This window comes from Thunnus thynnus, chromosome 4 (assembly GCF_963924715.1).
Source record: "Thunnus thynnus chromosome 4, fThuThy2.1, whole genome shotgun sequence".
Taxonomy (NCBI): domain Eukaryota; kingdom Metazoa; phylum Chordata; class Actinopteri; order Scombriformes; family Scombridae; genus Thunnus; species Thunnus thynnus.
This window is the reverse complement of record NC_089520.1, coordinates 4,452,899-4,475,343: the sequence shown is the minus strand read 5'-3', so window position 1 is coordinate 4,475,343 and position 22,445 is coordinate 4,452,899. Positions and strand designations below refer to the sequence as shown.

At 36.7% G+C, this 22,445-nt stretch overlaps 1 protein-coding gene and 1 long non-coding RNA gene across 2 annotated transcripts; both read right to left on the bottom strand.

Annotated features, from left to right (window-relative positions):
* Nucleotides 1–389: 389 nt before the first annotated feature.
* On the bottom strand, nucleotides 390–2,634 carry LOC137180945 (uncharacterized). Its single transcript, XR_010928092.1, has 3 exons — nucleotides 2,464–2,634; nucleotides 1,008–1,328; nucleotides 390–702 (listed from the first exon to the last, which is right to left on the bottom strand). It is a non-coding gene; the product is annotated as an uncharacterized lncRNA (long non-coding RNA).
* A 5,673-nt stretch (nucleotides 2,635–8,307) lies between these two features.
* Nucleotides 8,308–17,709, bottom strand: LOC137180944 (polymeric immunoglobulin receptor-like). The gene is made up of 8 exons (XM_067586254.1): nucleotides 17,508–17,709; nucleotides 15,222–15,530; nucleotides 13,959–14,276; nucleotides 13,335–13,649; nucleotides 12,116–12,148; nucleotides 11,922–11,990; nucleotides 11,478–11,524; nucleotides 8,308–9,438 (listed from the first exon to the last, which is right to left on the bottom strand). The coding sequence occupies exons 1-8, from the start codon at nucleotides 17,545–17,547 to the stop codon at nucleotides 9,169–9,171; spliced, it is 1,401 nt and encodes a 466-aa protein (XP_067442355.1). The 5' UTR covers nucleotides 17,548–17,709; the 3' UTR covers nucleotides 8,308–9,168.
* Nucleotides 17,710–22,445: the final 4,736 nt, after the last annotated feature.

The window sequence follows — 22,445 nt, the reverse complement described above, 5'->3', positions numbered from 1 at the left end:
CTATACTTGAATTGAAGTCTCCAGTCACTACTTCTCTGCATACTTTGCACATGCATGGACCCTCTTACACATGCAGGGATATTTGCACATACAGTACAATGCACATTAACGTACAATCAGACTTAACCACTACAAATTGTGTTTACATGTCTCCTTTTCCTTTGTATCTACTTTTGTAATTTTATCTTATAAAGGTTTTATATATTGTGTTTATAGTTTGAATTTTTATAATTTTCATAATTTTATATTTTATTCTCAATTTACTGTTTATTATCCATGGTGGTCAGAGAGGACCACAAAATAAGAATTTCATTGTACAGCGGAGTGGTGCCTGTGACAATATTTGAAGTGAATTGAATAACTTCATATTAATAAAATAACACGTCCACTCACCTACAGTCATCTCCAGTTTGTTGAAGAATGGGTTACTGCGTTTATTGTCAGTGTTTACTCCTCCACACCAGTATGTCCCGGTGTCGTCTGTTGTTATGTCTCTCACAGTTATGGTGATATTTCTCCTCTCTCTGTCATCCTCCATTGAAAACTTTACATTCTTTTTCTTTGAGGTGTTCCATAGATATTGACATATAGATGGATCTTCTCCCTTACAGATGAATTTCTTAATGGGAGCACCTTGTGGGTACTCACACTGGTATGTGAATGTTTGTCCAATAGTTGGGGATCTTTTGAAGATTGTAATATCTGTGGATAGAAAGACAAAGACAAATTCTAATTCAAACTCTTTGGCATTTTTGGCATCTCACTTTCTTTATTTTACTTTAACTTTCACTTCATGTTATCTGCACACATATTTACATATTTTTTATGATAGTTGTTTTTTTTTACTAAACATCAAATGTCAGCCAAACTGCCAATACAACATCTGAATGTGTATAAGTTTGTGTTAACGTCTTTTAAATCACCTGTTGTGTTGAGTCATGTTTCACTGATAAACAGAAAACGAAAGTCAGAAAAAAGCCTCTAACCAGTAGAGGAGTATTACTCACTTTTAATCTCCAGTTGTATTTTTCCGAGTGAAACTCTGTAACTTCCTTCATTTGATTTGACTCCACACCAGTAGACACCAGCATGCTGTGAGCTCACATTACTGATGGACATGTTGAAGCCACTGTTGGTGTCTGTGAGAGTGAATGTCCCGTTTGACTTTACAGAAGATTGTGTTGATAAAATCTCCTCACAGATTTCATTGTTGTCTTTGCAGATAAACTTGACACTGGAGTTGTATTCGTTAGGGTAATCACATGTGATGGTGGTTTTAGCTGTTTTGTACGCAGTTTGATTAAATGGTGTCTGGCAGCCATCTTTCACTGCAAAGAAAAAAGAAAAGTAAAACATGCAAAACTGAACATTGTAATACTTTGCTAACACATGTTGGAAATGTATCATCGTGCTCATATACAGTAAAGGGTGCATCATGTGCATTTATCTATTCATTATATCTGCCTCTCCTGTCCTGTAATGTTTGCTTCAGAGCAAATTGATTTCCATTTTTGCTAACTTGGTTAGCTCTGTACAGTAGAAAGTTGAAAGAGAAGCAGACCTCACTGAATGTGAAACATGTTCATACTAGAATTACTTTGTTGTTCATCTTCAAAATAGACAAGCTTTTTAAATGTATTGACTTAATACAGTCTTCAGGAAAAGGTGAATTATTTTCTGAATACTTTGTACCCTATCACCCAGAGACTAATGTTAGCAAAGCACCCAACCGCACCATGAAATTGACCACACTGCAGCACTTTACAAAACTTCAACCAACTGGAGAAGTGAAGAAAGTCGGCTGCAGTGCAAACTGAAGACAGAACGTTAACAACACAGCGGAGCGTTTCGCTTTTTCCCCTCCTTACTCCAAAACATGCAGACCAACTTCTGATTTTACAAAAAAACATTAAACCAGTGATGTTGGTAAGTAAATGATACTTTCATTTCATTATTATTATACTGAAGAAGACTAAGATGAATGCAGTTCACTTTTCTAAATCTAAAAGTTTCAATCTTTCACACACTTTTCTCTACTTTTTTATGTTTGTCAGACGTGACCTTTAAATGTCAGTTGTGTTTTATATTAAAGTTCAGTGGACACAGGACACCAGTGAATGGCACACAGTGCATTGAAGGAAGCATCAGAAGAGCTAAAAATATTCCCTCTCTTTCTATTCATTGAATCAAGAATTGGCTTTGAATCAATAATCAATTCTGAATTGAATCGTGACACAAAGAATCAGAATCAAATTGTGAGATTCCCAAAGATTTCCACCCCAATGGGATAGATATACTGTAATTATAACGTGCAACCAAAATACAGATACATTTATGAAATGTCTTTCAATGCCTGATGCCTGTGTGTTGTGTTGTTACATTTTTGTTAGTTTTCTTCATGTTTTCTTAGTGATGTTTTGTTAAACTTCACTCTGTCTTTGATACAGATGCAGCATCTCTTACCAACTTTCAGTTCCAGTTTCTGGGTTTCAGGAAATGAGTGAGGTCTTTGGTCAAATTTACACTGGTACTCCCCAGTGTCATCTCTTTTAAGTTGTTTAATGGCCATCCTGAGGTTTTTATTTCTTGTATCATGGTACAGGGAAAATCTGTCGTACTCTTCCCACACATCCTTTGTAGTGGTTTGTATGCTTGCTCCTCTGGGTTTAATAACCTCTATCTTTTGATATTCCTGATCTTCTCTTGGGTATTTGCAGGTGAGTTCAACCCATCCTCCTTCACATCCCCTCACTTCAGACGAGGCCTCACAGCCTGTTGATCAGACAAAGAGAAAAGTTCCCATCATGTCAGACACTGAAACAATCCCAGAACAGTCTGAATAAGAACCGTATCAACAAAACATCCACTGTCTCATCATGCTGGTAAACAGACTTTCTGGATTAATCAATAGATCACAGAGTTGTTCAATTAATCTTGTTGAATGTGTAATTTTATTCACACATATATTGTTTTGTGGTCATTTCTGTAGAGATTCTGAAAGGCCTCTACTCATAAAATCTAAGTTAGTATAAAGTTATAAAATACATTTTTTGTTGTATTTGTAATTTTACAGTGTAACAGCAACTCTGCAGCCTGCCACGGTGTATTTTTTGGTTCTACCACCAGGAGTCGCCAAAGTCAGGTTTTCAAATCCCAGTGGCTTCATGATTCAAGATAAGAATTGAAATAAGTTTGACTTTGTATTTCATCCTTGACAAATATTAGGAATTTTTATTTTTCATTTTTTAAAATGGCAAAAATGTATGTGTTAGTGCCTGTTCACCAGAGGAGTTTTATGCACTCATTATCTTTTCTTTAACTACTGTGTTATAAATGATTAATACTGAGAGTAAAACAGGTGTCTTTCTAACCCTACCAGTCCCAGCGACCCGTCCACTGTTTAAAAGAAAAATCCCCTCCAGACATGTTTCAAGTCATTAAAATACTTTTTCCACAAAACATTGAATTACTTTTTAATGTTTTTTTTTAATTACATCTATTCCCTTTCCCTCATTAAAAATCCAGAATCTTTGAAGATGTAAATATGGTTCATTTCAAAAGTCAACTGCTGGATACAAGATGTTTCCTCCTTCACTGTAAAGTTCATTCTCAGTATTTGTGCACTGGAGGCTTCAAGTTTCCACATCACACTTGTGCAACTGGACCAAGACTGGATCCAAACTAGTTGTGATATCACAAATCATGCTTGTAGGCCCACCTCATAAAATTTGATTTTCAGTGAGCTCAGAGAAACTTTTCACTTTCAGCAGATAAATGTGAAAACAAACTCTGCACATACATCATTCTGCACAGTGAAGCTCAAACATTTAACTGTAGGAACAAGAAGGAAAACATATTTTTGAGTGGAGCAGGACTTTAAAGATCTGGTATTGAGTGGTATTCATATATATATATATGATATTATTGGTATATCTTTGACATTTTATTCACGAAAAGTTGTTTAGATTTTTCTAAATCTATCTTTCCTTATAGGTCAGGTTCCCCTCTGTACTCCAGCAGACTGTTTTCAAAGCTATTCACATAAAATCATTATTTTATTTTTCATAATTAATGATCACCTACTCCGATGGTGGGAGGTGTGGCCCCCACCTTCCCCCTTCCACCAATCGGAATACGACCTAATGAATAATGCAAGTTCCTTTACACTGCATCTTTACCTGCAGTAATGTCTGCAGCTGGAGATGTGAGACAGTATATAGTGGTCCAAGAACCAGAGTCTGATCCTGAATGAAGGGAAGAACCTGCTGTTGCAAAGTTTAGATTTCAAAAGGATGTTTCAGAACGGTGAGATCGTGTCTAAGTTACCTCACAAAATAAAGTAATTTTTTCAAACGTAGCTGGAGGTCACTATCTTAGCTTTAGAACAGGTTTATTATATTCCTATAGCTGAGTAACAGAAAGAAACAATGTTTTAAAACTTGATCCAAAGATTGAAGATGGAAGTATTGAGTCTCGTTAAACAAACAGTTGGCTGTAAAATGTGCGGGACACATACACAAAGCCACTCGCCAATAACGGAGGGAAGACTGTCTCCAAAAAATAATTTCAGCCATTCCTGATGTAAATTTCCATCCTCTGGAAGGCTGTAAAGACTTTTTAGCTGCTGAACAACCAGCAACACTTCCAGTGTCCTGCTTTGCTCGTCATCCGGGTGCGATGCAAACTGCGACTACAGAGTACGCACTCAGCGCTGGGCGACGGTGGACTTATGCTAAAGCTTCCTGCAGATTTGATTTGATGTTCTGGTGTGAAGTAGTAACACGTTCCACCTCAACATCACTCGCCCTTGAGCTCAAAATTTCAATTAACTTAAAAAGGCTGAGGAGATTAAATTGAGTCATTTTACAACACAGGAGGCCCCAACATCACCATAATCAATCCTAAAGCTAATTTTTCTTGTTTTCCATAATTCCAGCCCTTTAACACTAACAAGCTAGTCCACCAACCATCACACACTGTAGCACTTTTAAAAACTTAAACCAACTCTGGCGGTTGAAGAAAATTACTCCTTTCATTTCTAAAGCACTGTGACCGGTTTCGGTCAGTGAACAGTGAATTTTCTGTCCAATTGAGAATATTGCTGCCATTCTGACTGCAGCTGGAATCGTTACCATGAGTTTGGTTCTTGCGCCCTCTCGAACGTACAGACAGGAAACGTTTTCACGACTTAAAATGGCCGCCAAAAAAAGCAAAAATATCACAGATGTGATTTTTAAAGCTGCTCTTGTTGTCTCTATGTTTAGGCATCACAAAAAACAAGTCTGAATCCTTGTTGTATCCTATTCTCAAAAAATATAAGAAATACATTTAAAAGCATCACTTCCTGTGTGCAAAGGGATTTTTACAGGTTGTCAGTATCCAAATCAAAAACATCATCTTTGATCGCTGCGTATTCACATCACATCAGATAAACTACCAGGCAGGAAAGAATAAAACCTTTTAACAGACTATAGGATGTGTCATTGTTGAGTTGAATAATTACCCAAAATATTTAAATATATCTATATAAATGAGTTGTATTTTATTGTTGGTTAAAGTTAGTGAGCTTTTTAACAGTACTATACTGTAATAATAAATAGACTGCTACTGTGGCCTGTCTTAAAAAAGTTGAGATGTAAGTGAAACCACAGAACAGGATGTATAGAAACTGGTTAATTACTGAAGAGGCAGAGCTGTAACAGTTGTCAATCCAGTCTCTAAAGTCAGTAATCAGGCAGGAATAAACCTTTTTTACCTGTCATCAGTGAGAGGACGAGCAGAAGGAAACTCTTCATGTTGTTCTTGGGTGAAGAAATTCTCAGTAATTATTCATCTCCAGTTGGTTATGTTGGTTCTTCTTTTCAATTCTGACATTCACCGTCTGCATAGGCGTTTCCTGAGCTGATATTTTAGAAAAAGTGATCCGCCCCTGATTCTCACCATCTTCCCCCTTTTCTTCTATTTTTATAACTGCCCTGTGCTTCACATCATTGCTCACCGGGGGCCAGATGTGTAAAGGATGTGTACGCACATAAAACATGCATATAGTATTTATAAAAACAGAGTGTACACGTTTTCCCAGAGCCAGCTGTGAATTATGTAAGATTAAACAAGGTGAGAGACAGAATATTAATATAATAAGATATTGTTTGTTTAAACTGCACTCATCAATCAAAGGTAATTGCTTTGTGTGATCAGTTTTATCATTCTTTTATTTTGCTTTTAATAATCTTTTTTATTTTATTCTTAATTGCGATGCACTCTGTCTTCAACATGAGCTCTACAAATGAATCATTGATCACGTTTCTGGTGTTTAAAAATGATAATGAGATATTACTATTTAATGACAGCTGTTGTGGCTGTTGGAGAACTTTGCTGCAACACAAGCACTTTCCTTTCTGTTTGTTTAATAGACAGATCTACAGACTGGTGGAGCAGGCAGCATGTTTGTATGAAAATAGCTGATTAAGGTCATGTCTACATTCAGTTATGGTGAATTGTGGGAGTGGAAATAAGACTTGTGCACCAGCGCCTAACTCCCAATGACTGAGGTGTGAAAACAGAACTCTGACGAAAATAACGTGTCTGCATATTTCTGGCGTTTGCGCACACAGTTTTAGTCTTGAATATATTATATATATTTTTGTGTTTGTGTTTTTATGCATCTGGCCCCAGAAATGCACAGGATTAAACCACAGGAAACACCTGCAGATGGAGTTTTAGTTGATTATGAACTTATTCACCATGCTAAATTTATAGTAATAATATTAAATGAATGGACTGCTGTTGTAGTGAGTCAGCAGTATTTTATAGATTGTCCCTGACTCTAGCCAATATCACTGTAGGAGTTTAACTATTATGTAGGTTATTAAAGCTTTCACCTTTCCTATACTTCCCTACATCCACCACAGGGAACATTTCAGAAATCAGGCCCCTCACCCTGGAAATGTTGAAAAAGTCATTCATGCTCATATCACATCAGCTCTTATGACACCTTGTACACCTGCCTCTCAGTCAGTCTGCACTAGCTCAGCTACAACTGACGCAGAACTCTGCAGTTAAAAAAGACAAACAGTCCTTAACACATTACTCTGGTTTTTATTGCAAGACGTGTAGCAGTCAGTAAACAAAGGAATGTACTCGATGGAAAAAATAACTTCCATGTTGACATTACATACTGCACAGTTCACAGATAAATGTACAATCTTGTTGAAGGCAGTAGGAGCAGATTGGCTTCAGATAGACTGTTGCACTTTAGTGGTGAGAGTGTGGCTGTCAAAGTGATCAATCTGTGTTAGCCGATTATGTTTTGTGTAGCGACTAATGGAAACAAAGTAAAAAGTGTCTGAGAGGCTGAATTCAGACCTTGTTTGCTTGACTGTCTGCTGAGATCAAAAAGATACGTTTAATAACTTTTATTGATGAAAAAGATCAACTTATTACAAAATATACTCAAAATAATAACAGCAATCAAAAGCAAAGCTGCGGTAAACAAACAAAAAGCGACCCACTCACCCTCTCTCTTCTCTCTCTCTCTCTCTCTCTCTCTCTCTCTCTCTCTCTCTCTCTCTCTCTCTCTGTATCTCTCTCTTACCAGCCGCCATGCAGGTAAACAGCTGCTTATATTAACTATGAATATCATAGTGACCTGATTCTATCAATAATCACCGTGATTGCGCATTAAATAATGACAATATAACAAATATAACAGTAACAAATAACCAAAATACAACATTACAAAATTACCTAGTTACGATGAATTCAAAAATCACTATAACTTCATTTATGGCTCCTAAAGTTAGTACAAAATTTTAAAAAGCATCTTAGTAGGCACTTCTTTTATTTGTGTGTGTTGTATATTTTGTACATTTTGTTTGTATGTTGCCATCTTGTTTTATCGTTTGTCTTTTGTGTCGTCTGTAAAACACTTTGTAACAATTGTTTTGTGTTAAAGGCACAAATACGACTTATAATATCAAGTATGAGATGAAGACGACCGCCTGCTGTAAAGATAAACCTTGTTTAGTATCACAATAAAAAACATGTTTCATACATGAAATAGAATATTAAAAGAAATTTACAAGAAAGATATTGAAAACAAAAAATGATTAAACAGCGTACAAATACATTATGAAAGTATGAAATGATGCAACTTTTGTTGCAACTACAAATTGCAAATATTATATTATATATTATATTATATATTATGTGCATATATTATTGCACATATACATTGTATACTACATGTATGACTGCAGCTAACAATTATTTGTTTGTTTGGTCTATAAAATGTCTGAAATTGGTGAAAATCCAAATTTCTCCTTTTGACTGACTAACACACCACAATCCAAAGATATTCAGTTTACTATCATAGACAACTAAGTAAAACAGAATATATTCAAATTCAAGAAGCTGGAATCTGAGAATCTGGACAGTTTTTTTTTTAAATGACTCCAAATGATGAATCAATTATTAACTGCATTTATATACAGTATATCACATCCTGACATCAGTCTGAGGCTGATGGTGTGAGGAAATGTGACATTCAGGATCTTAACACACTAAAAGAAGTATTTTGTGCAGCAGTTTTGGGGAACAGTGGAGTTTGGGCGATGAACTGACATCCACACCTTGTCAAATAATCTTGAGTCTTTAATTCAGATCAGCTAGTCCTCCAACCCCTGATATACAGTATCATTCATTAAACCAGTTCTTATCCTGCCCCTAAACGAGGACTGACACATTAATATATTACCTCAGACCCCTGACCAAACAACTGCTATATTATTGATTAAAACTGTCTATTTCTTATGTAATATTAAGAACACCTGTATGCAATCCAATGCAGTAGTCCTGGATTAACTTCTATCATATAATATTAACTCCTGTTAGAGTGAATATTGTGTATTTTATGATCTGTGTCAGAGAGGTGTTGTTTCAGTCCTTTTTGAGGTGGTGGTTGGTGGTGGATGTGTTGAACTGCATTGTTGGTTGCACATCAGGTAACTTGGTGTATATCAGTGCAGAAATCCTCTGAATAAATCTTGATCAATCAAGCAAAGATGAACAATTTAATCTTAAACAGTTTAAAAGTCTGTGTTTGGGTTGGAAAAGAAAAAAAAAGAATGAACTGAAATCTTGGCAAAGCTCACAGCCTGGAAACTTTCCTCAGTGTTCCTGTGGCTTGTTGACAGTAGAGTAGAGAGGGTTTTCAGAACACCTGGATGGATGGTTGACAGTAGAGTATTGACCATTGTCCTTCACAGTAGAAGATGTGTCACCACTAATTTCCCCTGGGCTGATTGGATGGTTGATGTTGGAGTAATGTGTAAAGGCAGAGGGGTTGGTGGGATGTTTGGCACTGACATAAATCGTTTTCAGTGCAGTTCCCGAGTCAGGCTTGTGGGGCTGCTCCTCTATCTCCTCATAGACAAAATCCTTCCAGAGCAGAATGAAAAATACAAGATGAATAGTTTACACACAATCATAACAATAAGCACCAATAATGCTGATAACAGAGGTTCTTAAAGACAGTTAGACCTCATCAATCATCTGGTTTGCTTCCAAAAACTGGTAACTACTCTTTAATCCCCAGAATTATGGCAAAAATAATGGAGGTGTTTCCTAACAACACACAAACACACAAAGCTGCACTGGGTCAACAGCAGCCACAACATCTCCTGAAACGGAAGCTGAGGCTGAGTTTTTAGCCACGCTAGCACCAGCTGTGGCTGGCAATGATGACCTGACAGTCCACCATGTTGGTCCAGACTCCAGACTGAAATATATCAACAACTATTGAATGCACTGCAATGAAATGTTGTACAGACATTCATGGTGTCCAGAGGATGAAGCCCTCTAACTTTGATGATCCACTGGCTTTTCATCTAGCACCACTAGCAGAGTGACATTTTTCGTTTTTATGTCTGGGATGGATTGCAATGAAATGTGGTACACACATATAAACATAGCACAAAAAGTAAGGAAATTTGTGTTTGGGAGATTATTTCTTTGTTGTAACAACGCTTCTTCTGTAAGGAACATGCATTTGTGGGATGAGCAGCAGAGCTGAGTATGTGGGCTGAAAAATTTGCCAAATCTTCTCTGCCAATGCCAAACAGCTTATTTTGCTGTTTCTATGGACTCTTGTTTTCAGCATCTGGTACCCCCAGGTACTGCCAGGAGGCCTGCCATGACTGCCTTTCACTGTCAGGCCCATTTGTGCTGGTGTCGGCAACACATGCACTGGAACTTCAACACATGGAGGAACATAACGTTCAGCGAAGAGTCCAGATTCTGCCCATGGCAGTTGGATCGTAGGATCAAAGTGCAGAGAACGCTATGCTGATTGCTGCACCGATAGAGTAACATCTTTTGGTGGAGGCAGTGTGATGGTGTGGGGAAGCATCTCCCTCACTGGACAAACAAGGCTTGTCATCATTAGAGGCAATCTCAATGCAGAGAGATATCAAGATGTGATTCTGCAACCAGTGGCAATCCCATATCTCCACAGTCTGGGACTGAAGTCTATCCTCCAAGATGACAATGCTCGCCCCCGCAGAACAGGGTCTATCAGAGACTACCTCCAGAATTTGGGAGTGGAGAGGATGGAATGGCCTGCCAGCAGTCCTGACCCTAACCCCATTGAACACTTGTGGGATCAGCATGGACGTGCTGTTCGTGCCAGAGTGACCAGTTAAATGAATAAATTGTATGTCTTGTTTCTTCAAGCTTCAATCATCCAAACACCAAATGGCAGAATAAGTTGTTTGGCATTGGCAGAGAAGATTTGGCAAATTTTTCATGGGCGCAACCCACATACTCAGCTCTGCTGCTCATCCCATAAATGCATGTTCCTTACAAATATGGCACCATTTAAAGGGGAAAAAAACAGGCTTTCCAACGGTATAAGATTTATTGCCAAGAAGCATCGTTACAACAAAGAAATAATCTATCAAACACAAATTTCCTTACTTTTTGTGCTATGTTTATGTCCCCCTCAGAATGAACTGTAAGGACTTTGGTGATCTCTTAACTATTCATCCAGCGCCATCATCAGGTCAAAATTAAAATTTGTACAATACTTCGGTTAATGACCAAATCCCTGCCTCAGCTGTACTTTCTGTTTAGTGCTGATTAGCGGGCGAGCCTACAACAAAATTCTTGTTAAAGAAAATTTATAAGATGATGTCAAACCATCTACATAAATCTGCCAAACTACATGTGTTTAATGGTGGGACACTTTGACTGACAGTGCTTCATTTTTGGCAAAGAATTATTCCATAAATCACAGAATATACCGTAAATATGTGTGAAAATGTCTGCATTTACTGTGCAACTAATACTGTAACCTTAACATTGAGGCCTCTGGCTTCATGCACGTATGGGTCCATTATATCCCACACACACACACACACACACACACACACACACACACACACAAACAGTGCAACTGTATGAAAAACATATATACTAACCTCTACATTGTTCTGTCCTTCTTCATTTGTTTTGTATTTTGAACATCCTGGCAGAGAAATAATGGAAAATGTAAGAAAAAGATGAAAACAAAGAAATTTAGCAGAAGAAAATTAAGTGGATCAATTTCACACATCTGTCTCATTCAGAACCTACTGTACAACTGACCAGGAAAGAACTGACAGTGTTACACCTGTTGATGTTTGTATTCAGCTGTTTGTTTTCATTTTATGTGATTTTATGACTTGACCATTGTGTAGCCTTTTTCCTAGAAATGAACATAATACTGAAAGCTGGACAAATATCAACTTCGAGACAAAAAAAGTCTGAACATTTTTACTCTTTTTATTTATGCATTTATTAATTTATGTCATCACTGCTTTCACAGTATAAAAACTGTGTGTATGCATGTATGTTTGAGTGTTTTTATATAAAGAATCTCTTACGTGTGTAGATAAGAACCACAATCTGCACAAGCAGCAGCAGAGCTACACAGATGACAGTAATGATGATGGCTACAAAACCACACAACAAAAGGATGACCGGCATTAGTTAAACCACAATTAACATAGATATCTAATCACAAAATGTTTTTCAATCATGTAAATGTAGGTTTCAGAAAACAAAAATGTTTTCTCACCATTCCTCTCAGCAGGTGAGCGAGTCCGTGGCACTGGAAACAGAAATAGAAACATCAAAGTTGTGAATGAAAGCAGAAATAAATTCTTATTACAGACAACAGCAGGCAAAAAACAAATAAATATATAAATAAAATCCTTATGTATATATATAGAATTATTTCCATCAACTGCGTGGACTCGTCAAGTGTTTCATAGCAACATAGTTTATCCAGTGAGGGGGGCTGCAAATTAGCTTCAGCAAGATGCCGTACAGTCATTACTGTTGCTTTACTTCTTCCTGTGCAACGATATTTATTCCTAATAGATAAATAAATAAATATCACAGCTCCCTGTCTAACACATCCTGCCTTTCAAAATCAAACCACTTCCTTTTACTGTTTGTATGTAACTCTTTAATTTTGAAAAGACAGATTTGCGTCTTCCTTCTGCTTTAGGAGGTAACAGCTATGAATAAATCAGAAAATAAAGTTTTAATATTTCTCTACCACCATGCACTTGTTTACACTCTCTCTTCTCTTTCTCTTTTCCTCTTTTTTTAAATGAGTCAGGAAGCTGATGCCAATAACGTTAGACTAAATGACCAAATAACAGTGGTTAGCTTAGCACAGTCCAATATTTCCCTCTCACTATAAACAACATGAATACTACTAATTCTAAAACATAGATCCAGATATTTCTGCAGATATGAAATAATAAATAAAACAATATACACACCTACATTCACAAAGGAGTGGCAGTTAACTTTATTTTATCTTTTGGCCTCTAGTTATGTTACAGCTTGTGATGCCACAGTCACTTCCTGTTTACATAGTTGGTTGCTTCTTATTGGACAGCGCTACAGATGTTGCTTAGCAATCGACTGAAACATTACTGAAGTGTTTACTAGCTAAGACATTTCTGAATTTTAATGGTGCAACCTGATAACTAGTAGTTACTAAGAACTAATGACGGACTTTACACACAAACTTAGTGATGAATTTACAAAAAACTGCTGCATCTTAATCCTGAACTATCAGAAAGTAGCAGAAGCAGGAACTTCTTGGTCTTGGTCACATGGGAGAGTTCCTGGTGGCAACGCTCTGTTACACTGAACAGGGATGGACGTCTCAGCTGTTACAGGGAATTGAACCTGCCACAGGTGAACATCACCATCCATCTATTAGCCTCCTACGATATGAACCACTACATCAAAAACAATGAAATTATTTGAACACTCACCTACAGTCATCTCCAGTCTGTTGAAGAATGGGTCACTGTGTCTATTGTCAGTGTTTTGTGCTCCACACCAGTATGTCCCAGCGTCATCTGTTGTTAAGTTTCTCACAGTTATGGTGACATTTCCCCTCTTTTTGACATCCTCCACTGAAAACTTCCCAGTGTTCGTCCTGCGCTTTGAGGTGCTCCACAGATATTGACATATAGATGGATCTTCTCCCTTACAGATGAATTTCTTAATGGGAGCACCTTGTGGGTACTCACACCAGTATGTGAAATTTTGTCCACTAGTTGGGGATCTTTTGAAGATTGTAATATCTGTGGATAGAGAGACAAAGACAAATTCTAATTCAAACACTTTGGCATTTCTGGAATCTCACTTTCTTTATTTGACTTTAACTTTCACTGTTATCTGCACACATATTTACATATTTTTTATGATAGTTGCCTTTTACAAAATATCAAATGTCAGCCAGACAGCCAATACAACATCTGAATGTGTATAAATTTGTGTTAACGTCTTTTAAATCACCTGTTGTGTTGAGTCATGTTTCACTGATAAACAAAAAATGAAAGTCAGAAAAAAGCCTCTAACCAGTAGAGGAGAGCTGAATCTGTATTACTCACTTTTAATCTCCAGTTGTATTTTTCTGAGTGAAGTTTTGTAATTCCCTTCATTTGATTTGACTCCACACCAGTAGACACCAGCATGCTGTGAGCTCACATTACTGATGGACATGTTGAAGCTGTTGGTGTCTGTGAGAGTGAATGTCCTGTTTGACTCTACAGAAGATTGTGTTGATAAAATCTCCTCACAGATTTCATTGTTGTCTTTGCAGATAAACTTGACACTGGAGTTGTATTCGTTAGGGAAATCACATGTGATGGTGGTTTTAGCTGTTTCATACCCAGTTTGATTAAATGGTGTCTGGCAGCCATCTTTCACTGCAAAGAAAAAAGAAAAGTAAAACATGCAAAACTGAACATTGTAATACTTTGCTAACACATGTTGGAAATGTGTCATCACGCTCATATACAGTAAAGGGTGCATCATGTGCATTTATCTATTCATTAATTCTGCCTCTCCTGTCCTGTAATGTTTGCTTCATAGCGTATTGATTTTTTTTTTGCTAACTTGATTAGCTCTGTACAGTAGGAAGTTGAGAGAAAACCTCACTGAATGTGAAATTTTATTTCAGAAGCCTGGAAAGAAATGTCAGCACACTCTGGGATTTGAGAAAACCTCCAAATTAGCATAAACAATACATCAGTTTTATTCATTCTGTTATCACCAAACTGTGGTTTGTGCGCTTGTGTGGGATGGTAGATGTGGGTGAAAAAAATAGATTCACATAAGAATCCCAGCTCTTAAAATAAGTATTCATTTCATTATTATTATACTGAAGACGACTAAGATGCTTCCAAATTAATGCAGTTCACTTTTCTAAATCAAAAAGCTGCAAACTTTCACACACTTTTCTCTACTTTTTTCTGTTTTTCAGACGTGACCTTCATCAAGACCATTTACTTTAAATGTTAGTTATGTTTCATATTAAAGTTCAGTGGACACAGGACACCAGTGAATGGCACACAGTGTGTTGAAGGAAGCATCAGAAGAGCTAAAACTATTCCCTCTCTTTCTATTTATTGAATCAAGAATTGGTTTGAATCAGAATCAAATTGTGAGATTCCCAAAGATTTCCACCCCAATGGGATAGATATACTGTAATTATAATGTGCAACCAAAATACAGATACATTTCTGAAATGTCTTTCAATGCCTGATGCCTGTGTGTTGTGTTGTTACATTTTTGTTAGTTTTCTTCATGTTTTCTTAGTGATGTTTTGTTAAACTTCACTCTGTCTTTGATACAGATGCAGCATCTCTTACCAACTTCCAGTTCCAGTTTCTGGGTTTCAGGAGATGACTTAGGTCTTGGGTAAAATTTACACTTGTACTTCCCAAAGTCATCACTTTTAAGTTGTTTAATGGCCATCCTGAGATTTTTATTTCTTGTGTCATGGTACAGGGAAAATCTGCCCTTCTCTTCCCACACATCCTTTTTAGTGGTTTGTATGCTTGCTCCTCTGGGATTAATAACCTCTATCTTTTGATATTCCTGATCTTCTCTTGGGTATTTGCAGGTGAGTTCAACCCATCCTCCTTCACATCCCTTCACTTCAGACGAGGCCTCACAGCCTGTTGATCAGACAAAGAGAAAAGTTCCCATCATGTCAGACACTGAAACAATCCCAGAACAGTCTGAATAAGAACCGTATTAACAAAACATCCACTGTCTCGTCATGCTGGTAAACAGACTTTCTGGATTAATCAATAGATCACAGAGTTGTTCAATTAATCTTATTGAATGTGTAATTTTATTCACACACACACACAGAGTGTTTTGTGGTCATTTCTGTAGAGATTCTGATAGGCCTCTACTCATAAAATCTTAGTATAAATTTATAAAATACATTTTTTGTTGTACTTTTAGTTTTACAGTGTAACAGCAACTCTGCAGCCTGCCACGCTGTATTTTTTGGTTCTACCACCAGGAGTCACCAAAGTCAGGTTTTCAAATCCCAGTGGCTTCATGATTCAAGATAAACATCGAAATAAGTTTGACTTTGTATTTCATCCTTGATAAATATTAGGAATTTTTATTTTACATTTTTTTAAATTGTCAAAAAATATATGTATTAGTGCCTGTTTATCAGAGTTTTTATGCACTTCTTTAACTACTGTGTTATAAATGATTAATACTGAGAGCAAAACAGGTGTCTTTCTAACCCTACGGGTCAATCTCAATCAGCCACCGTGAGTTGGAAATATCAGCATATCGGATATCTGCAAAAAAATCCAATATCTTACATCCCTACTTTAAACGTTACATTTAAAAGATTCTTAAAATTACATCTTTTCCTTTTCTCTCATTAAAAATCCAGAATCTCTGAATATGTAAATATGGTTCATTTCAAAAGTCAACTGCTGGACACAAGATGTCTCCTCCTTCACTGTAAAGTTCATTCTCAGTGTTTGTGCACTGGAGGCTTCAAGTTTCCACATCACATTTGTGGAAGTTACAAACTAGTTGTGAAATCACAAATCATGCTCTTATGTAAACACATTAAACTGAGTTTTATGGTGAGCTCAGAAAAACTTTCCTCATTCAGCAGATGAACATGAAAACAAACTCTACACACACATCAATCAAATATCAATATGTCAATCAATAGCCCTGGACCTAACAAGCAAAATGAGCCATCAGAATTAGTTTTAACCCTTTCTTGTAAATAGTTACGCCCATCGAAACATGTCCATAAAATTTTTGATGTTTCTGTTTAAATGGGGAAATAGGCTGTAAATAGTTCATTGAATAGTTGCTTTTGTTAATTATTGTTTTACATTCTAGCTGTTCACCCTTGACCTCTATAAAATCAAAAAGGTCAGTGGCATAGTTTGACCTGAGTAAAAGTGGAGTAAAATATAATTTGAGAACCATAAATGTTTGTTTTTCTTTGTCAGTTTTCGCCTTTGTCCTATATTAATTATGAAACTGTTAAAAGCTTAATGTTGCTGTCAGTTTCACTATAAAACTTTACAGATTTTACTCATCAGTTGTATTAAATAATTTTAATTAAAAAAAAAAAAAAAATATATATATATATATATATATATATATATATATATATATATATATAGCGGACACCATCAAAAATGTGTTTTGTGATATTTGTGTTATTTATAATTCATCATAAATCTTGAATGGAATTATTCACATCAAATATTTCTTTCATTTTCAAACAGTCCTGGTTGATATGAAATAGAAAATGTGCAACACATCCACAGTTGAAGCTGTTAAGATCCTTTGAGAGGCACATAAAGAGAAGTAGGACCAAAATACAATGTCTGTTAGTATTGTATTTGTGCAGTATTACAGAACAGTATATTGCTAAAGATTTTCTCATCATATTGAAGACTGTAGCGAAGCCCATTAACACAAAGCAGAATATGTTGAGAATGGTTAATCTTTTAAAGACATGGCTATAACTCAATTTAATTTTATTGTCATTACACAATGTGCAGGCACATATGCAACGAAAGGAGGGCAGCGGCTTCACCAAACAGTGGGGGGGCACAGGCACATACATGGCATAATATTAGTAATCTTTTTACCTGCCGTTAGTGAGAGGATGAGGAGAAGAAAGCTCTTCATTATGTTGGTCTTGGATGCTGAGATCCTTTGTCCTCGAGTATTAACTCTAGTTGGTTATTTCCTCGTGTGTTGACTCTGCAGTTGGTTTATCTCAAGTGTTGTGTTTCCTGAACTTCTGTGATATGTTACCTAAAAACATCACACCCCCACCTTTCTGTCTATCCTTCCCCCTTTTTTTTTTGTCTCAACCACAACTCCTTCCTCATTATTCATTGCTACTTGATGTCGACAGTAAACATGAAATAAGTGGTGAGAAAGAGAGAGAAAGAGGAGGAATACACTAGATTCATAGAAAGCCCCTGATGCAAACATGATGTGTCAGATAGCAACTTACAGTATGAGGCGGAGAGACACGGCAAATAATAAAATGAAGAATATCTACATCCAAAAATCTGTACAACTAGAAGCCACCTTCCCACCTACAGTCTGGGTCTCTGTATGTGAAGCCATGTTGTGGCAAGAAAATAACGGTATTTTTTAGATAGAGTTAGATGTATAGAAACATCGCCCTTGCAAACTAGAAGCTAACAAAGTTTCACATGGAAATGTGGGAACTGCCAACAACAGCGGTGATGACTATAAAAATGATTGAGTGAATGAATGACTTGTTGTATTTTACAGTATCACCCTTAATGAGCTATATAAAGCCCACAGGATTTGAATCACACTGAATTCCCTGCCAAGAGCACAAAACTGCTGCTGCTGGTAAGATGACAAAATGATATCTTATACTTCATATTTAATTAGATTTGATTATTATACTATTTTAGATTAAAATGCAACATTTTTAAATCACCGTCCATTTTTACTGTTTTGAGAGTACAAGCATCAGTGATGACAACACCTGGAAGAACAGCAACCAAGACAAAGAAACTGTCTGTTGAACCTGACCTCATGTCAGCTCACAAAGAGCACAGAACGTAAATGACACTAAATACAACCATGACAAGTTTTAACAGATGTCATTCCTGTCCATCTCATTACAGATTATGAAAAACTGGGATAGAAAACTTTTGAATACACCAAACATAAATTAAAAGATATGGAGAATGATATTGACCCTGAAAATTATTTTTTTCAGCAATATCAACAACAGTTGCGGATCAATTCAACATGAAGGTTAAGTCAGATCATAAAATGTCAGTTATTCACTTTAACAGCAGAAGTTTATATGCAAACTTTTAAAGCATCAAAGAATAGTTAAGTCAATTTAAGAAATCATTCAATGTAATATTTATATCTGAGACTTGGCTCAGCTCTGAGAAGAGTGTGGATTTTAAGTTGAATGGATACAAATTGACTTATATGAATAGGAGGAACAAAAAAGGAGGGGGCGTGGCTATTTGTGGACAAAAGCTTCAATTATAAGGTAGTGGAAAGTATGACAACAACTGTTGATGATGTGCTGGAATGTATTACCACAGAAGTCTGTGTGGGTATATGTGTATATATATATATATATATATATATATATATATATATATATATATAGTGCCTGTGGAAAATGTGCCTGTTCAGAACAGACTGATTGCTTGGCCTCCAGCCGCTGCTTCAACACATAGAAAAATGAATACTGTTGATGTGAGGTGTGACTGAGTATATACAGCAACAACATGAAAGAAACTCACATTCTATTATACACAGATGTTATAAATAATAAGTACTTTAATAGGAAATAAATGTTCTTTTCTCATTTCAAGTAAAATAAGGGCTGCATTTGAAGATAAATTACATAACAGAGATCTTTTGAAAAAGTGAACATCTTAAAATATAGTGGCTCGACCATATTCAGTTCAGTTCATATATCAGCCTTCAGTTCAGATTTGAGTGGGTATGTTTGCTCAAAGGATTTGTGCTTTTTCTCACAGTGGTGCTTCACAATCGCCACAGTCTCGGAACATATGAGACAAACTGGTTTTGAACTTCCCGTGGGAAGGATGGACATGTAAGTGTGTCCATTCTTGATTAAAAGCTCTGTTTTCACTGTCTACTTTTCTCTTTTTAGAGCACGCCATGTGGAATTACTTTTCTGTGACTCGTTTATTTCTCCGACCGACAGTCTCTCGTCTCGTGTCTCCCCTGTGTGCTTACCGGAATGCACAGATTTGCACATCACCAGAGATGATTTACAACACATGCAATTGGTCTGTGAGTTTCCTGGGCTGCTGAACCAGTACCGTAAAGGCTATAAAAGCTGTGCCGTTCAAAATAAAAATGCTCCATCAAAATGTAATAATTCTCAATATTTTTTTGGTTATAATGAGTATAATGAGCTCGCTCTTGACACTGCACTTCCTTGGGACCTCAGCAACACACCTGCAAAATTTGAAGTAGATTGGATGGTCCTGAAGATATGTGAAGGACATACACACAGACAGAGTCCTTGCTTTATAGTCAGATGTTTATTTGTGGTGATTTCAGTATAGACATGTTAAATCCAAATAAGCACAAAATGGCCGAAGAGTTTATAGATACAATGAATATTATGAGTTTACATCTGGTGATCACTAGACCTAGTAAAATAACACCACACTGTGCCACACTAATAGATAATATATTCACTAATAACATGGAGGACAATACAATGAGCAGACTATTAATAAATTACATCAATGACCATTTACCAGTTTTTTTAGTCTGTGACAGTAATTACAAGAACAATAAGGATGCCAATAAATCCAAATACAAACGAGAAAGAACGGAAGAATTCATGAAAGCATTTAGAATTGAATTACTGACACAGAACTGGAAAATAATATATGAAGAAGAAGATACTGACAAGGCATATGTAACATTTTTAAAAATATCATTGTATGACAAAAACTGTCCAATAAAACAATACAGCAGAAAAAAATATGCAGATAGTCACAAAAGGACTACAAAATGCAAAAAGACAATTACTCTACAGATCTCTACTCATAAAGTATAGAAATATGGAGGCAGAAAATATAAAAAATATAAAAATAAGTTAACTAATATTATGAGGATATGTAAGAAAGAATACTACAGTAAAATATTAGAGGATGAATTTTTATTTTATTGATAATGATAAGACCATAAATAATATGGATGATGTGTTTATTGGTTTTAATAAATTCTTTGTAAGTGATGGACCTAAACTGGCGGAAGAATGATGGAACAATGACCCAGAAACAACAGAAGGGGGGGCTGTTGATGATGGGGATAGAAATCCACTGCAGTGCACTGGATACATAGCTAATTAGCTGCTCAGCTGCAGCTCATTAAACAGTATGACATTACTGACATTATTTTTGACAGCAATGAATGATGATTAAATGTCGTTTCATCTGGACTTTCCAGACATCTTTAGTGGCGAGTGCAAAGTTAACATGAGCTGTGGAGTCACAATGGCCACATTTATGGGAAATATAATATGTGGTTGAAGTTTACTGTTAGATGTGTGTGTGGCCTAAAAGGACCTGGAGTCAAAATGGGGAAGCAGTTAACTAGAGGTTAAAGTAAAGGTGACAAGGAAGACAGTATTTCGAATTACAGGACTGGTTGGGAAGATGTACCCTGTTTTCAGTGTGTGTGAATGTGTGAAGCAGAAGAAACCATTAAAGCAGCATCCTGTGATGTATGAGTACCAGAGAGTCTTCACACTGACCTCTACACACATCATCAGATTGTGTTGAAACGTAAAATTTAAGACCATCTCTCACAGCTAATAACACAGATCATTTTTCCTGACAATCAGTCCTCTCTAGGTATCTTGGCCCTGCGGACTGGGAGAGACGCCCGCCTTATTTCACAAAAAGCTAATGGTTTTTGGCTGATGCCATGGGTTTGGAGTCTGATAACATGTGTCATCTGCTCCAAGTGAAACATGGAACAATGGCTGAGTGTGTGTTTATGGTTTATGAGTGTGTTTGTGATCGGTGGGACTGCCAGCCAATCTGGAAAGAAAACACAGATAAGATAGAGATTTTATACTAGTAGGGGTCTATAGTGCAAATCCAAGTGCTCACACACACACACATGCAGAGTTGATTGGTGTTCATAAAGACTCTGGCTGTGATTAATTGTGATTTATTAGTTATTTACGATCTGCTGGTGCGAACCACCAGGGGTTTGGACCAATCAGTGTCCTAGAACTAATGGCAGCTACAGGCGTGGTTTAGTTGTGACGAAAGTGAGAAGTGATAGCTTGTGATACACAGATGGTTCATCCAGTCACCCGTCAGGTATTTTTTGAAAGTGCCTGCCCTTTTCCAACAGTTTTTAAGGACGACTTCTCAGATGGTTCTGTGTAACAAACCATCTGGCGCATCAGGTTAGAGAAGAACATTTTACAAGAGCGATTGAATAAAAGCTGAAGTGTTGGCTTGAGTGATGAACTGTAGACAATGAGGAGGCACTGGTTGTTTTGTGTTTTGTTGTTGTATTCATTTTTGGTTTTAACTTTTTTTTTGTATTTGTTGCTATGAACACCATTATCACTATGCAATAATGTGTCCCAGCTGATTATGCTTAAAGGTGTACTATTCAGGATTTTCCTAAAAAAAACAAAACAATGTATAGATTCACACAAAAATAATCCATCTCAGTCATCACTTATGAGCCACTAGAAGTGTGTGACGGTGTATTTACCTGCAGAGACTCTGCCCTATGCCTGTATTTTCTTATTATTTTGCTGTGTTTGGGACTTTTCTTTCTTCTCTGTCTCCGTCTCTCTCCTCTGCTCTGCTCTGCTCTCTGTCTCTGTGTCGTGGATGTATAAAGAGCTGCAGGTCTGTGTGTCTGTTTGACCGAGGGAGGGGCTGAGCTACATACACACAAAGAGCAGAGAGGCCACAGCAGACAGGATGAAGCTCTGCAATCACACAAAATCTGGCAATGCTGCACTTTCCTGCAGGGTTGTGCGGAGGTGTCGGCGT

Bases quoted from the DNA above. Each gene is read 5' to 3' on its own strand.
- LOC137180944 (XM_067586254.1), bottom strand. From the start codon at position 17,547: ATGAAGAGCTTTCTTCTCCTCATCCTCTCACTAACGGCAG. The intron at 11,525-11,921 runs GTAAGAGATTCT...TTTCTCTGCCAG, and splicing joins TGTGGTTCTTATCTACACAC to GATGTTCAAAATACAAAACA. The intron at 9,439-11,477 runs GTTAGTATATAT...CTGCTCTGGAAG, and splicing joins AAGGACAGAACAATGTAGAG to GATTTTGTCTATGAGGAGAT.